The sequence below is a fragment of the Crocodylus siamensis genome, chromosome 12 (assembly GCF_052110815.1).
Source record: "Crocodylus siamensis isolate JL-2025a chromosome 12, ASM5211081v1, whole genome shotgun sequence".
Classification (NCBI taxonomy): Eukaryota; Metazoa; Chordata; order Crocodylia; family Crocodylidae; genus Crocodylus; species Crocodylus siamensis.
In genome coordinates, this window is record NC_143406.1 from 42888308 (window position 1) to 42903206 (window position 14899).

At 44.6% G+C, this 14899-nt stretch overlaps 1 protein-coding gene across 1 annotated transcript in view; it reads right to left on the reverse strand.

Moving 5' to 3' along the window:
* GNA12 (G protein subunit alpha 12) overlaps window positions 1-14830 on the reverse strand; it is a 61800-nt gene extending 46970 nt beyond the window's left edge. Inside the window, exon 1 of the mRNA XM_090023414.1 lies at window positions 14443-14830. Coding sequence (XP_089879540.1) covers window positions 14443-14757 — 315 coding nt within the window. The 5' untranslated portion in view covers window positions 14758-14830. The remainder of the gene's footprint in view (window positions 1-14442) is intronic.
* Window positions 14831-14899: the final 69 nt, after the last annotated feature.

Consider the following 14899-nt stretch of genomic DNA (forward strand, 5'->3'; position numbering starts at 1 on the left):
CTCCCTTCCTCCTCTCACTACTTTGGGGGACTTTGCCACTCACAATATCAAAAAAAGCAAAAAGCAAAGCAAATTAACTGCATGCTGAAATTAACCGTTTCCTAATGGGCAGAGTGTTCTGCAATCTTCCTGGCTACGTCATCACTACTGCAAACACTTGCTTCTGCAGATACCGTTTCTGCTACTTACTCTTTGAACTCTCCCTTGAAGATGTGGGAGAATAATTGAGGGCAGGAAATGAGTAGGAAAAAGATGAGCATGAGTATTAATGACACCCCTCACTTAGGCAAGCACCTTTTGTATGTCAAACATCTTACTGCAGGACCACATCCAGATTGCCCGTGGGAATAGGGCCATGAGCTAGACAACTAGCCATATTGCTTGAATTAAAATTGAAACAAGCCAATAAGATGGCACGTGCCAAACTGATCTTCCTCCAATATCATTTCACAGGCTAGAAAAGTATGATTCTACCTCTAGCTAACAGTCTGCTGGCACAAGTAGTATTATCTGAGCTGCTCTGATGTCAACACGTATGGTAAAACAAAGTATGGACCAGTGACTGCCCCTGCCCCGCCCCAGGCTTCACACCACGCACACATGAGTAGTCCCACTCCCTTCCTGCTGCACCCCTTCCCCAACCACTGCATCTTACATAGCACCTGCCCCGGCTTGGGCTCCCCCACTACACTACAGAGGGGTTGAAGTTCCCATACATGCATGGCATGAAGCCCAAGAGGGCTTCAGCCTCCATTGGTGCAGCCCCCATGGCACGTGGTCCCCAGTGGTGCGGCCTACGGGGCACATGGCCCCTGGTCACTTAGAAGCTGGACAGCCCTGCCTGACATGCAAGAGTGGAAGCCAGACTAAAAACTGGAAGTTTGCTGCAATAACGGATTACATGATGGACTAAAATGGCTCTGCTGCTTCATATGAAAGGCAAAAAGAAGTGGTATGTGGAAGCAACAGCAGGACAGGCCCAAGACAACTGCAGGAAACACAAGGTAAGTGGCAGGAGTTGTACAGCAAAACAACTTGGTAAGCCGGGCAGCTTAGATTCATCCTAAAGAAGCTGGAAGGAAAGTGATAATCAGAGAGTACAATCCCCAGGCTGACCTAACATAATGGTATCTAGTTCCCACTGCTAGAACATCAAAGAAATCCTAGCTTGAGTTAAATTTTTGTCTCTTTTTTTAACTGGCTCTGGTTTCAGAGCCCCTGTGAGTCAGAGCTGCCTTCAGAGATAAGGAGAGATGCCAAGTTCTTGAAGAAGCAGGTTCCCTGGATACTAGCCATGAAGAACAGGACGCTGGAGATAAGACTTCTCTTTAGAAAAGAGTGGCACAAAACACTTGGGTACTGTGGCAGTGTAGATTTCTGGAAGCAGTCTTTTTCCTACCTTGCTGCACTCAGAGGGTGGTTGGTGGTGGATGGGTCATATTCAACCAAACTGGCCAGTTGTGGCCTTGGCTCCACCACGATCTGCTGGCTGGGAAACTGGCTCCGTGGTCGGACCCAGAGGGTTGTAATTGATGGCAGTCAGTCATCGTGGTGCCCTGTGACCAGTGGGGTCTCCCAAGGCTCTGTCCTTGGACCCATACTGTTCAACATCTTCATTAATGATGTGGACATTGGAGTCAAGAGTGGACTGGCCAAGTTCGCCGATGACACCAAACTTTGGGGCAAAGCATCCACGCCAGAAGATAGGCGGGTGAGTAAATTGGATGCTTATCTTGCTGGGATCCTATGACCCCAGCTGACTTCCTGCCCTTTGGGCAGGGGGCTGGATTTGATGATCTCCCAAGGTCCCTTCCAGCCCTAATGTCTATGAAATCTATGAAAACCTGGGGAGAAGTGGGCAGCGGAGTCCCCCAGGGCTCAGTCCTTTGGCCCGCGCTGTTCAATCTCTTTATCAGCGATTTGGATGACGGGGTTAAAAGCACCCTGTTTAAATTCACTGATGATATGAAAATTTGGGGTGAGGTGAGCACACTAGTAGGGAGGGAAGGACTGCAGCAAGACTTGGATAAGTTACAGGGGTGGGCTAGCAAAAACAGGATGTGCTTCAGCACTGACAAGTGCAGGGTGCTGCACTTGGGCGGTAGTAACCAGCAGCACACTTATAAGATGGGAAACTCCCTTCTTGAGAGCACGGAGGCAGAAAGGGATCCGGGAGTCATTACTGACTCCAAGATGAACATGGGTCGACAATGTGAGGTCACGGTTGGCGGGGCTAACTGGGCCTTGTTGTGCATCCACAGGCCCTCTAGCAGGGCCAACGAGGTGATCCTCCCCCTCTATGCAACACTGCTCAGGCCACAGCTGGAGTACTGTGTTCAGTTCTGTGAGCCCCACTTCAGGAGGGATGCGGACAACATTGAGAGGGTCCAGAGGAAGGCCACCTGAATGATCCGGGGACAACAAGGCAGACCCTACAATGAGAGACTGCGGGACCTGAACCTGTTCAGCCTTCACAAGAGAAGGCTGAGGGGGGACCAGAAGGGCTTGAGAGAGACCTTGTTTCCCCTAGCACCGCCTGGCATAACAAGGAATAACGGCCACCAGTTGTTGGAGAGGAGGTTTAGATTAGACATCCGTAAGAACTACTTCACAGTCAGGGCGGCTAGGATCTGGAACCAACTTCCAAGGGAAGTGGTGCTGGCTCCTACCCTGGGGGTCTTTAAGTGGAGGCTTGATGCCTACCTAGCTGGGATCATTTGAGCCCAGTTTTTTTTTCTCCTGCCCTGGCAGGGGGTCGGACTCGAAGATCTATAAGGTCCTTTCCGACCCTACTTCTATAATTCTATCATTCTTGTCAAGACACTCCTGGACACTACAATCTCCTCCCCTTAGTAAAGAAGGGAGAAAGAAACTGACCAGAGATATCAGTTGCATATTTGAAGTGAGAATCTCCTGAGGACTTCTTGCCCCAAACCATTTAAGGTTTGCCGACCATGTAGCGGACAGTCTGGGATGATCCTCATTCAGCGCAACTGGATTGCCAGCAAGGGCTCCTTGGATCCCAACTGAATCTGCTGAACTACCATTTTGTCTCTTTAAATACTGTTTTTCTGCATTTCTAAGGAGAAGGTTCTTCCTAGTAGGCAGGATGGGTGGATGGAAAACCCTAAAAAACCTACCACACTGGAAAAACCTCCTGCCTGGCCACATACACTGGTCTGACACCAACATAAATTGACATAGCATGGCACTAGGGGAACCACTTCCTGTGTACAGCTTCCGAACCGTTGTGCTGATTTAACCAAGGCCTGTGTCGTTAACACCTCACCTTAGAACAGTGTAGCATCCAAGTTCAGACAAGCTCAGAGAGAAGGGAGCCTTTGAGAAACCTCATGGTTCTCTTGATCAGACAGACATTTGGGAGGTTGAGAGAGTTACGTGAATAGTTCTGCTGGATCTACTTTTAAAGCTAAATGGTATAAAAGATAATCCCTCACACTTCCATGCCTAAAAGATGCAAGGGCAGGGGGAAGTAATCACTCATAATGGATCACAAAATGCTTGGTGCCCAGATGCTTAAATCAGCAAGTTCCTCCCAGTACAAACTTGGCCTAGCTCCTTATCAACTGCCTTTGAATCAGTAACCTGGGTGAAGCCTGAGAAGTGGTTCTTCTCTCCTCCATCTCCCAATGATCAAACTGAAAAAACCTCCCTTGCAGAACCTATCCTACAGCCTTTTTAGCAGTAGGAAGGGCTGAAGGAGTTACTGAGGATGGCTTTAGAGCAGGGGTGGACAATTATTTTGGCTGGAGGGCTGCTTAATGAGTTTTGATGAGCTATTGAGGGTCACAAGGGTAGTCCCACTCCTTGACAGGTGGCTCACCCCCTGGTTGCCATCTTGGGACCAGACATCCCGCTCCTTAACCCAGCCTTTGCCCCCAGAAGTACTCTTTTTGGGAGGGGGGTTGCCATCTTGGAACTAGAAAAACCTCCAAATCATACTAAACAGCAAACATCTACCATGATGTATTTTAATTTTATTTTTAAAATATTTTTGTCATGACGTGCATTTGCATAGTGTATATAGACATGGTTACACAATAGCTCCCTTCTGCCATGTGCAGGTCCTGGGTCTCTGCTGGAAGTAGAGGGGAGCCCCACTCCCTGCTTCCTGGTAGAGTCCTGGCAGCTGCACATGATGGCAGGGAGCAGGGAAGGCAGCTGGCTCCACTGTGCAGTGCTTCGCCATGGTGAGGCATGAGTGCTGGGAGCTGCTCGTGAGCCCTGCATGGTAGAGGTAAGGAGGCCTGGCTCCACTCCTTGCTGCCATGTGCAGCTCCCAGATCTAGCTGGAGCCAAGCACCACAAGGCAGCAGTACCTGCATTGGCCACAAGCACCCCAAGAGTCCGCTGCCTGATGCTGCCACCGCTGGCAGAGAGCAGACTTGCCAACTCTTTATTAAGAAGTGCATTTTTCACACAGGATAGCCTCTTCCTGCATTAGGAGGAATCTCAGATCATCTCCCTCCTGTTTTCAGTCTTTTATCATCCTTTTTCTCCATGATCTCCAGTGTATAGATATCTCATTTTTTTCTGTTGGAACCAGCTTCCTTTTTCTTCCTTGCCAGCCTCCCCAAGCAACCTGCCTCACCCCCTTCCCAAACACTTCTCAGCTTCAGTCTGTTTTTCTTTCTTCAGTCTTGAGAGTAGATCTGTTGTGCAAGTGTGCACTAAGTGCTGGCTAATCTTCATGGTGCCCCTATTCCTTGTGCGACCCTCCAGAATCTCTTGTTAAGAAGGCGTCTCCTGATTTTGAGTTACCCAGTCTCCTCCCTTCGCTCCTCCATCATGACTTCAGTCTTTATCCAAACCCCACCATAGCCTCCAACTGCATGCTTAGGTCTCAGATTTTTCTCTGGCAAACTCTTTACATATAAATTGTTATTGTGTTACTACTCAAAGATACAATAATATGTATCTTGCAACTCCTAAACCTTATCAGGTTCATAATCCTCTCTCTTCTTTAGGTCATCTTCAAATACTGCTTAAGACACTATCATTGTCCTCTTTTCCTGATCTTTTGCCTTAAAAAAAGAACAAATCCTGTGAACTCATTTGTACAATGACTAACAAGTGGCTTATAAACCCTTTTCCCTTCATCAGCTCTACCCTGTGTGAAGGCCTGGCAGCTACCAGTCCACCACCAGCAGTGATCACAGGCAGGAAGCCCCCAGAACACACATATGCATAGCTGGAAGGCTTCTGGCTCCAGTCTCAATAAATACTCCACCAGACAAAGTCATTTATTCCACAAAGAACTCACTCCCTTCCCACCTAGAAGTCCTGCACAAACTCCACCTTGCATTTTAACAAGTGATGAGCAAGTTTTACATACCCCTGAACAATATGGCTCTCAATTCAATTTGGTTCAAATTAAAGTTTAAGAAATCCTTACTATTCCAGAATGTGTCACAGTATTATGACTGCTCTCTACCAAGGCAATCACTCATGAAGTAACTCCTTGTCTGTCTGTCCCAGGTCTTGACTGATGACTAACGTTCCTCCCATTATCTTCAGCAGCATATGTTCAACATCCATCTTAGTTAAGAAAGTTTGTCCCTAAAGAAGCCAAAATACACTAAACCTAGATTAAAGATTAACCCCCGCCCCCAAGAATCACATACATATGCACACTCCCCAGCAAGTCTTAGTAAGTGAGCAGGCAATACCACACTATTTTTACTTTGGCATCCATTTTATGGTGAACCTACCCGTGAACAAATGATTATAATTGACAGTCATTTATTTAGAGATCAATACTAAAACTTTAAAAAGTATCACTGAAGTTGAAAAATTTGGCTTCAGCCTTTCACTGAAAAGAAATGTAACTTATCTATTACAATATTATTATTGCAACATTTTTCCTACATTCCCAAATTTAAAGAATAGACATTCCTTGCAAGAAGAGATCTTTGGTAAGAAATTGACTTCTGCACAATTCAGATGAGCTTTCAGGTGTTTTTGCTGAGATCAGAATACTACAAAAATTCAGAGGTCCAACATATGACATATTACAACCATTAGTGTCCAATATATACAGTAACAACGCTCTGGAAGCTGACTGTTTACTACTAAGGGAAGACAGCTTTTCAATTATCTGTACAAGCGTTCTTATTTGTAGAACTAACCGAACTCCCTGATTTTCCAAGCTAAAACATTATGCACATTTTGCTATAAAGAGGTCCCAAAACTACTTGCATTTCAACAGAGGCTCATGAAATGCATGGTATGGTAGAGCTTACCAGCTACTGGGCATAACAGGCATCTTATTAAAATCCAAACTAGCAAGAGAAGGTGTCTGTCCAATATGAATGGTACCCGGTCTACAAGTTTTGTAAAACTGAGAAATGACGTTTCATCCATCTTGCTATGACAATTAGTATAGAGATGGGAGCTATTTCCATTTCCATGGTAAGTTAGCATAGCCTCAAAAAAGAAGTAGTAAAAATCACTTACTGATGATGTTTCCTTACATAGCATCAACCTAAGACTAGGCACTTTTTAAAAAGAAATGCATTCGTTTGCCTGTTGCAATAGTTAACTGTGATATTAAAAGTCAATCATGACAACAACAACATCAACAACAACAACATCAGTAAATATTAGTGGTTTAAGAAAACTGTATATTCCACTGAGCACAGTCAGGCTCATACTTGTTGCTGAAGTCTTCCGCATAGATAGACATGAAGGAGAGGAAAATGCAGGTAACTATTATGGCTAAGAGAAAGACAGTTAAAACCACTGAGGGTTGCTAAATACTGCATGTTGCACTAAAAATATGTGGAACACTAAATTATCAAAAATGTGTTCCTCAAATTCCTGAATCTGATCATAGGGAAAATTCACAGATTTCTCAATAAAACATTTCCAGAAAGATACTCTTTGGTGTTGAGTACAGTACTGCAAGCATTCTTTGTTAAAAAGAAAAAGTGAACAAATCGTGGCCAAACCTGACCTCTCCCTCAGTTTCTGGTTAGCTTACTTGTGCCATGATTAAAGTCTCAGATTATAGAGAAATTGCACAAACGAATAATTAAGTGTAAATAATAATAATAATAGAATCCTCTCCAATTCCACCTGGATTATTAAGGGAAAAAGGAGGAGTAATGCCACCAAGAAGACAGTTATGATAAGCAATCAGATTTTTTTTAGGGATACCAATAAAATACCGGTGTTAAAGAGTCTGAATCAGAAATGAATAGACAATACAACCTCAAAGTTAATTAAACAGATTTGCTTCACCTCAGCTAAAAGGTGGTTTTTGGGGACTAACATACTTCATGGAATGGAAGCACAATCCAGGCCATGATATTTACTGTACAGAGCACCAGTTCTCAAACTGAAGTTGTGACTCGTAAAGAAGAGGGTCACTAGTGTCACAGACATTCAGCTGTGTAGACAGGCTCACAGCGAGTGGGATCGGAGGCCCAGAAAAACAGGGTATTGCTGCCGCAGAGGCAAAGAGCCATGCACCCTCAAATATTATAACAAACTTATAACCTGGAACTTGTATCACACGCTTCAAGAAGTTACATATATCTTTTCACCACCTAAATAACCCAATGCCACCCAGATGAGAGAGCAGGGTAAACAGTAAAATGACTGCTCTTCCCAACTGCTAGTCCACTGTACAAATAAAATGTGTGAACAAAGGGAAGTAGGAAAGTGTCATTTACTTAGTCCAAAGGAACACAGACATTAAGAAACATTTGGATTAGCTGCTGAATCTCTGTACTGGCAGAGGCAGGGATGTCTGCAAACCCTGAAAAGACTCCTTGTCTCCAAATAAATCCAGTAAGATGGAGACGGACACAGATGAATGAAAACATCTTGTTGCAAGCAAGCCTAGCAACTGAAGAGCCAGGCAAAGGACAGATGAACCTACCAGTCCAGGTTGAAACTTGTTCTCTGAGGCTAGGAACAAATATTGCACTTATCCTTGGGTAAGCTGTACCCGCACTGGTCCTGGAATAAATATATCCTGGGATATTTACAGACATACTTTGGAATATTCCAGGATAAGCTGTTACTACCTTTTATCTTGGAAACTTTAGGATTTATCCCAGGACAATGGACAAGGACATCTGGACAACTGCACTTTGTCCTGGGATACAATAGCTTATCCCAGGATAAATGTGACATCTCTTTGCAGCCTGAGACTTTTTAGAACAAACCCTTTCAGAATGACACCAACACTTTTCATGTAGGTGGTATCTTTAGAGACTCGGTGTTAAAAAGCTTACTTTACTGACCTAGCTGGTTACTAGATCACGAGCTGAACATTGCTGAAGCAGTTTCTGGTGCTCTAAATTTACAGAAGTTAGGTTTTGAACTATAAAGCTCAAAGTAGACCAAAAGTGCCTCTCTCTTCCTCATACTATACTGCCAGATCCAATAAAAGATATTACCAAACAAATCCTGCTTCTCTCTTGGTTACACTCAGCTGAGGTCCTCAGAAAACCTTTCCCTTGACCTGAAAGGGAGGGAGGTGGTAGCAGAGACCTCAGTTCTAGGAGACCACTTCCTTCACTCACCTAAAATCCAGAAAGGTCTAGGTCTGTTTACCAGCAGGGCATAATGTGTTTGATTTGCTGAAATAATGAAGCTGAATTCTGTTGACAGTTTAATTCCATTTCCCTGACAGATAAGATGTCTACAGCCTTATAAAGGCACCCCTATTTAAGTCCCCAGCTCAAGCCCAGTATTCATGCTACTAATGGATGGGACTAGTCACCACTGAACCGTTTTTCCATTGCTGGATAATCGAGTATTGAGATGACTGAACTTCCTTACTCCAGGTTTTGTTTTTTTTTAATTAAACGGGGGGGGGGGGGGGGGGAATCCAACTGAAAAAGCCATTCCACTTCCATTCTTTAAAAAGAAAATCACAAGGCCACCAGCTCAGCTTAAACCATAAGACAAAGAATGTAAAGAACAATAAAGAAGGTGATGGTAAAAAACCTCCTCTTTTCATTAAGCCCACATCTGCCACATGCAAACATACTATTGATGGTGTACTGACAGTTTCCATAGCTCTTAAGTGTTTGGAGTGCAGTACAGATATTAAGCAATAGGTCAGCAACCCGTGGGCAACATAGAATTGTGTGTCATTAGAACTACGAGAACTGTGTTTTATTTAAAGATCATTTTACAGGAGAAATTTCAAAGCCATGATAGTCTGCTGGTGATGTCAGAGTTGTGAAATACACCTCCGTAAGTTTACGACGCCTTTGGAATTGGGAATATTTATTAAATCTATATTGAGAAACATGCACATGGGAGTGGGGGGGGGCAGGGAAGACATTCAGGAATTATAGTCAGTTTTTCCTCCACCCAATGCTCCACATTCCAGTAATCTGCACTGCTATTAAATTTAAAAAAATAAATTAATGAGCAAATGCCAAAAATGCGCCTTTGTTTCAAAATTCCTTCTCATATATTCTAGGTCCTATGAACCAGTAGGAAAACTGTCTAATGTCTTTGCTAACATTGTTTAGGGCTGGTTTTTGTTTCCAAATTAATCCCAAAAAAAATTAAGACTGCTGAGCAGAGTGCCAGCTCCTCAAATTGAAGCCACTGATGCTTTTCCTGGAAAATACTAAAGCTTGCATTTTTTTTCCACCAAAGTCTTTAATTTATGTTCTTCAAAACTGGTCAGTTTATCACAGGTTCTCTCTGACTTTTCCTTTGGAATGAGAATGAATATTCAAGTGAACAACCATAATTACAAATGGCATGGATTAGATACTATTAGATGTAATGTAGTCAACTATATTAACTACTTCCCTCCTGATGCAAACAAAAAGCCATCCAGATCCAAAACAACCAGCATCTCAGGGATGACAGAGTCTAGGATTAAGGCGTAGTAACTTTACATTCTATTGATCGCATGCACTTGAAGTAGGAAGAGCACCTACAGCTACCTGCTTTCTTCATTTGAGAAATGATTTCGAGTCAGAAAAGATGGGAGGAAGCAAAAATGTAATAGTTTTACTATAAAAAGACCCAGTATACTGTATTTCAAAAGTGAAGTAAGAGTAGACTTAATAAAATTAATACTTTACTTCTGTTACCTTATGTGGTGTCTTTGTATATTAATGCTGCCTCTAATTAAAACAAAACTATTCAACAGCTAAACTTTTTAGTTTGCCAGCTCTACTGGCTGTGAGCTCTTACAAGGGTACAGCTGTGACAAACAGAAGGGATGATACTGTCTTAACCCTAATCAAGAATAATATTTCAACCCCAGCATGAAAAATTATTGAAACCCAAGGATTAGTAATTTTTAGATACTACTTCATTTGCATGCAAATTAAAAACAAAACAAAACAGTAGATCAAGATGAAGGAATGCAGGAGTTTTCAGAGTTCCCTGTGACACGAAGCCCGTCCTCCCTGGATTCTCAGATTAATAGAAGGATTTCTTTGCGTTAGGAAAGGACTGTCTGAATGTATCCAAGCACAAAAATAAAACTTGCTTATGTAAGCACAAACTGCAACTAAGTACAATGGTGCTGCCCCCTCTACCCGTTAGGCAATCTCACAATTTGTGATATATGCTTCAAGCTACATACAACCTTTTTTACTTGTTCAGTCACAAAATGTGTGCCTGGAGTCAGGAGACAGGATTGCAACACATTTAAGAATACTCAAATCAGCCTTAATCTAGATAGTCTGTATACAAGCAGCAGTAAAACTGCAACAGTGCAGACATGAGAAGGCCAAATGGAGCCCTGGGACACTTCAAGCCAGGCTACCACATCTTCACAGCAATCCAAGATGTTTGCTTAGAACTAAATTTGGGTATGCCTGTAGAAATTTAGTTCTAAGCAAACAGCCTAAGAAAGGCAATTACTGCTTTGCAATATAATTCCTGAAATTTTTCCATTCAAAATCCTCAGCTTCAGTGACACAAGATTTCAGCAGTAACTTATCCAAAATCTCATTCCTGGGCAACCCTGGACTTTTCACTTCTGTGATCCAGTGGTACTCAAACCTTTTTGCACCCCTTCCCAGGCCAAATACGTGATTCGGACCCTGCACACCAGGATTGGGCCTCTGCACCCAGATCCAGACTATACCGCCCTCCTTGTGCCAGCATCAAGATTGAGGGGACCTTGTACCATCTCTGCCTGGCCCCATGCCACCACTGTGTGTGCCAGATCTAGCGTGCAGGGCTGCAGCCTGCTGCACTCCCCACAGACCAACAGGAAGCCCTATAGGCCAGATGACAAGGCACTGGGGGGCTGGATCTGGCCCACCGGCTGGGTCTTGTGTACCTCTGCTTCAGTCGACTCTTACGACTATCATCTGACAATTAAAGTTTCAGTGTAACTTTAGTAAGTGATTTTGTCCATCTCAATATGAACGGCATGATTTCAGAAAGGTTACAGAATTTATCTGATACTCATTTAGCTTAGTTTAGCCATCAGACATGTACAAAGTAGGCTAAACATGCTGACAGATATTTCGTCATTAATGGATTATTTATAATAGCCATCTCATTCAATAGGGCTTGTTTTATTTCAAGCAATGCATCACTGTAATACTCGAAACCAAAAAGATAATAAGGAATAGCAAAAAAATTACACAAAAAGGACATCAGAGTGGGTGACTCACAAAGTCACTGTATACCTGGAAGTGCACAACATCTTCATTAACTGTAGTCTGAAACTGCAGAAGTGGGAACAGCTATCAGACATGTTGGCAGGTAAGCCATTCAGTTTTTTGACACCCCCAGCAATAATTCCAAACGAAACTTTTTACAGACTATGAGAAGCCTTTCATGAGATTTGGAACTTGCAATATGCAAAGATTTCCTCGGTCTTCATATATTTGAGACGCTTCTTTAACATATACCACAGTGGCAACTCCTTGTACTCTCCACTTTCCCTTTCCAGGTGGGTGTGCTGAAGTCATGGAGCTTGTGTACTCATACCAGAACATTAACACTACTGCTTTTCACTTCAAATCATCAAAAAGTTTCAAAAAGTTACTTTGAAACTTAGCCTTCATTAACAAGCAAAACCCTCGTTAACCAATGACTATTTACTTTAAACCAAAGCTAAACTAATGTATTTGAAGATTGTCCCACAAATGCCAGAAAAAGCTAGCCTGGCTCTAAACCATCACCTGTACTAAATGGAAAAGTAAATTTTGGATCACAGATTTACTTAGTTAAAAAACAAAATGCTGAAAGTATGTCCTCCCAAAAGGGTGGGGAAAGAAATCTAACAACTCAACGTTAATACCGAATTTGCAACAAGATACAGGAAAAGCAAGAGGCTGAGAAGTCTTAACAGAAAAGTGGAAGTTTTGATAATGGAGGAAAACAAGACTGTTGACATCAGCCAACATATACAAATTCCATTATTTTCAGACAACAAAATTTGAGGCTCATCTAAATCAATACAGACAGTAGATTTCCAAGCAATAAGCACTTTAGAAAGAATGCACTCTAGACCACTGAGAGGGAAGTAATCTACTCTTCAGAAAGAAATTTAGTCATGGTAGGAAATGAAAATTGACCACTTAATCCCTGAGATTTACACAGCATTTCTCCCATAGATCTCAGTATTGTAGAAGCTTAACAAAACAGCTATTTGACAAAGCTATGGGGGGCATGAAAAAAGAGCTAAATGTGCAGCCCTACTAGCAAGAAGAGTTAATATTAAATTACTGAATACAAGTCACCTTCACCAAATGTGAACAATACAAAAAAAAATTCAGACAGATACTGTCCAAGTGGCAGGCAGGTCAAGCCAGGGGGGAGTAGTAAGGGCCAGAATGAAAATCTAGTACGACTTGGGAGACCTAGGCTCATTCGAAGTTATTACAACTATGTAAAATTATGACCTCTCTCTCTTCATAGAGCACCATACAAGAGCCAAGTGTTAGGATTAAGCCAGAAATCTCCATGCAGGTCTAAAATAAAGCAATCCCAATGTATTTCCTATTCTTGCAGACCCCTTCACTAAAAGCTGCCTCTTACCAGTACTTTAAGATATGTTTAAGTCAGGTTAAGGTATTAACCCAAGGCTCACACTTGACTTTTGAGTATACCTGAAAGCCTAATACTTCTTCCTACTCAAATCTTATACCAAAACACTGGGGGAAGAAAAAGAAAGATGTGGTAGAGCTATTTTTTCCAGTCTAAGGGCTCCTTGTGCATTGCACTTACTAATTTCTTCCTGTTCCAAAAGAGGAATGAGTCACCCCCTGGAACCGGTGACCACAGGGAAGTCCCTCCTGTCAGCTGCCCACCCCTCAGCACCCATGGCCCAGGAGCATGCCTCACGTTCTATAATGCTCTTGAAAAATATCAAGGGACAGGAATGATCTCCTAATGGAAGATGAAGCTTTGGATGGTACAATGGAGTTCACCAACCGTAGCTTCCACCAAGCACTTGGTAGATGTTTCCTGCAACCACAGCTGGAACCAAACGTGGATGCAATTTTCCTTATTTTGCGATGCATACAAGCCCCTACCTATATTTGGCAGTGAATCCCATAGACCTGCAACCTGGCTCCATTCAGAACAGAGAAAGATCCTATACCGTTACCTTTAAAAGCAGAAGTTGCTGTCACACAAGCTTGCCTGTAGGAAATACTATGGTGGCTTATCACCTGCTCGGGAAGGGGCCTATGAAATGACTACACCATGAACTGTACAGGGGAAAAAAATCCAGACCCACCAAAAAACAAAAGCTCAGGGACCCACCCTACCCTTTTTTTATGGAGACAGACAGAAGCAATAAAGAAAGTAGTGCAGGCGAGCCCTATCTGCCACAGCCTGCGCACTTCTCCTACACCTTGGGGGGAATGCCTTGCTGCTCCCCTTTATAGATTCATAGATGCTGGGGTTGGAAAGGACCTCAACACATCATCGAGTCCAGCCCCCTGCCTGGGCAGGAAAGAGCACTTGGGCCCTATGACCCCAGCCAAATGCCTAGCCAGCCTTCTCTTAAAGACCCCCAAGGTAGGAAAGGGCACCTTCTCCCTTGGAAGCCCATTCCAAATTTTGGCCACCTGCACAGTGAAGAAGTTTTCCCTGATGTGTAGCCTAAATCTTCTCTCCGTCAGTTTGTGACCATTGTCCCTTGTTACCCCAAGATGTGCCCGGGGAAACAGAGCCTCTCTGGCCCCTTGCCGCGTCCCCTCCGAGCTGCCCTTCAAAACAACGTCAGCCCGAACCCCACCGCGCTTTTCTACAGGGACAGGCCGATTCCCGGGATCGGGACCTCCTTCCCCGCGACAACACACACACACACACACGTGTGTCACGGCAGGCTCGGGGCACCGTAAAGACGCGCTGCCCAACACAGAGCTGCGCAGCGCTGTCACGGAAGAGACCCCCTCTTCCCCCACCCCGCTTCCAAACCGGGAGGACGAGGCTGGGGCCGGGCCGGGCCGCGCCACGTACCTTGAGGATGTTCTCGTAGATGGTGGCTCGGAAGTCGAGCAGCGCCTTCTGGTCGAACTCGCGGCCGTGGATGATGCGCATCTGCTTGAGAAAGGTGGACTTCCCGCTCTCGCCCGCGCCCAGCAGCAGGATCTTGACGAGGCGCCGCACGGCCCGGCGCTCCCGGGCCAGCATCGCGTCGATATCCCGGCTACGCCGCCGCGCCTCGCGCTCCGCGTCCCGGCCGCGCTCCTTGGCCTCCCGCCGCGCCTCCCCGCGCCCCCCGGCCTCAGCCGGCAGCAGGCAGCGACTCAGGCTCCGCACCACCCCGGCCATGGCGGCGGGGCCCCGGCCGCTCAATCGGCCCGCACCGGGCGGCGGCCGCCGGCGCTGAGGGCCAGGCGCCTCACGGGGGGGGCGGGGCGGGACGGGCGGCGCCCCCCTCCCCATTGGGCCGAGCGGTGTCCGTCACAGCGCA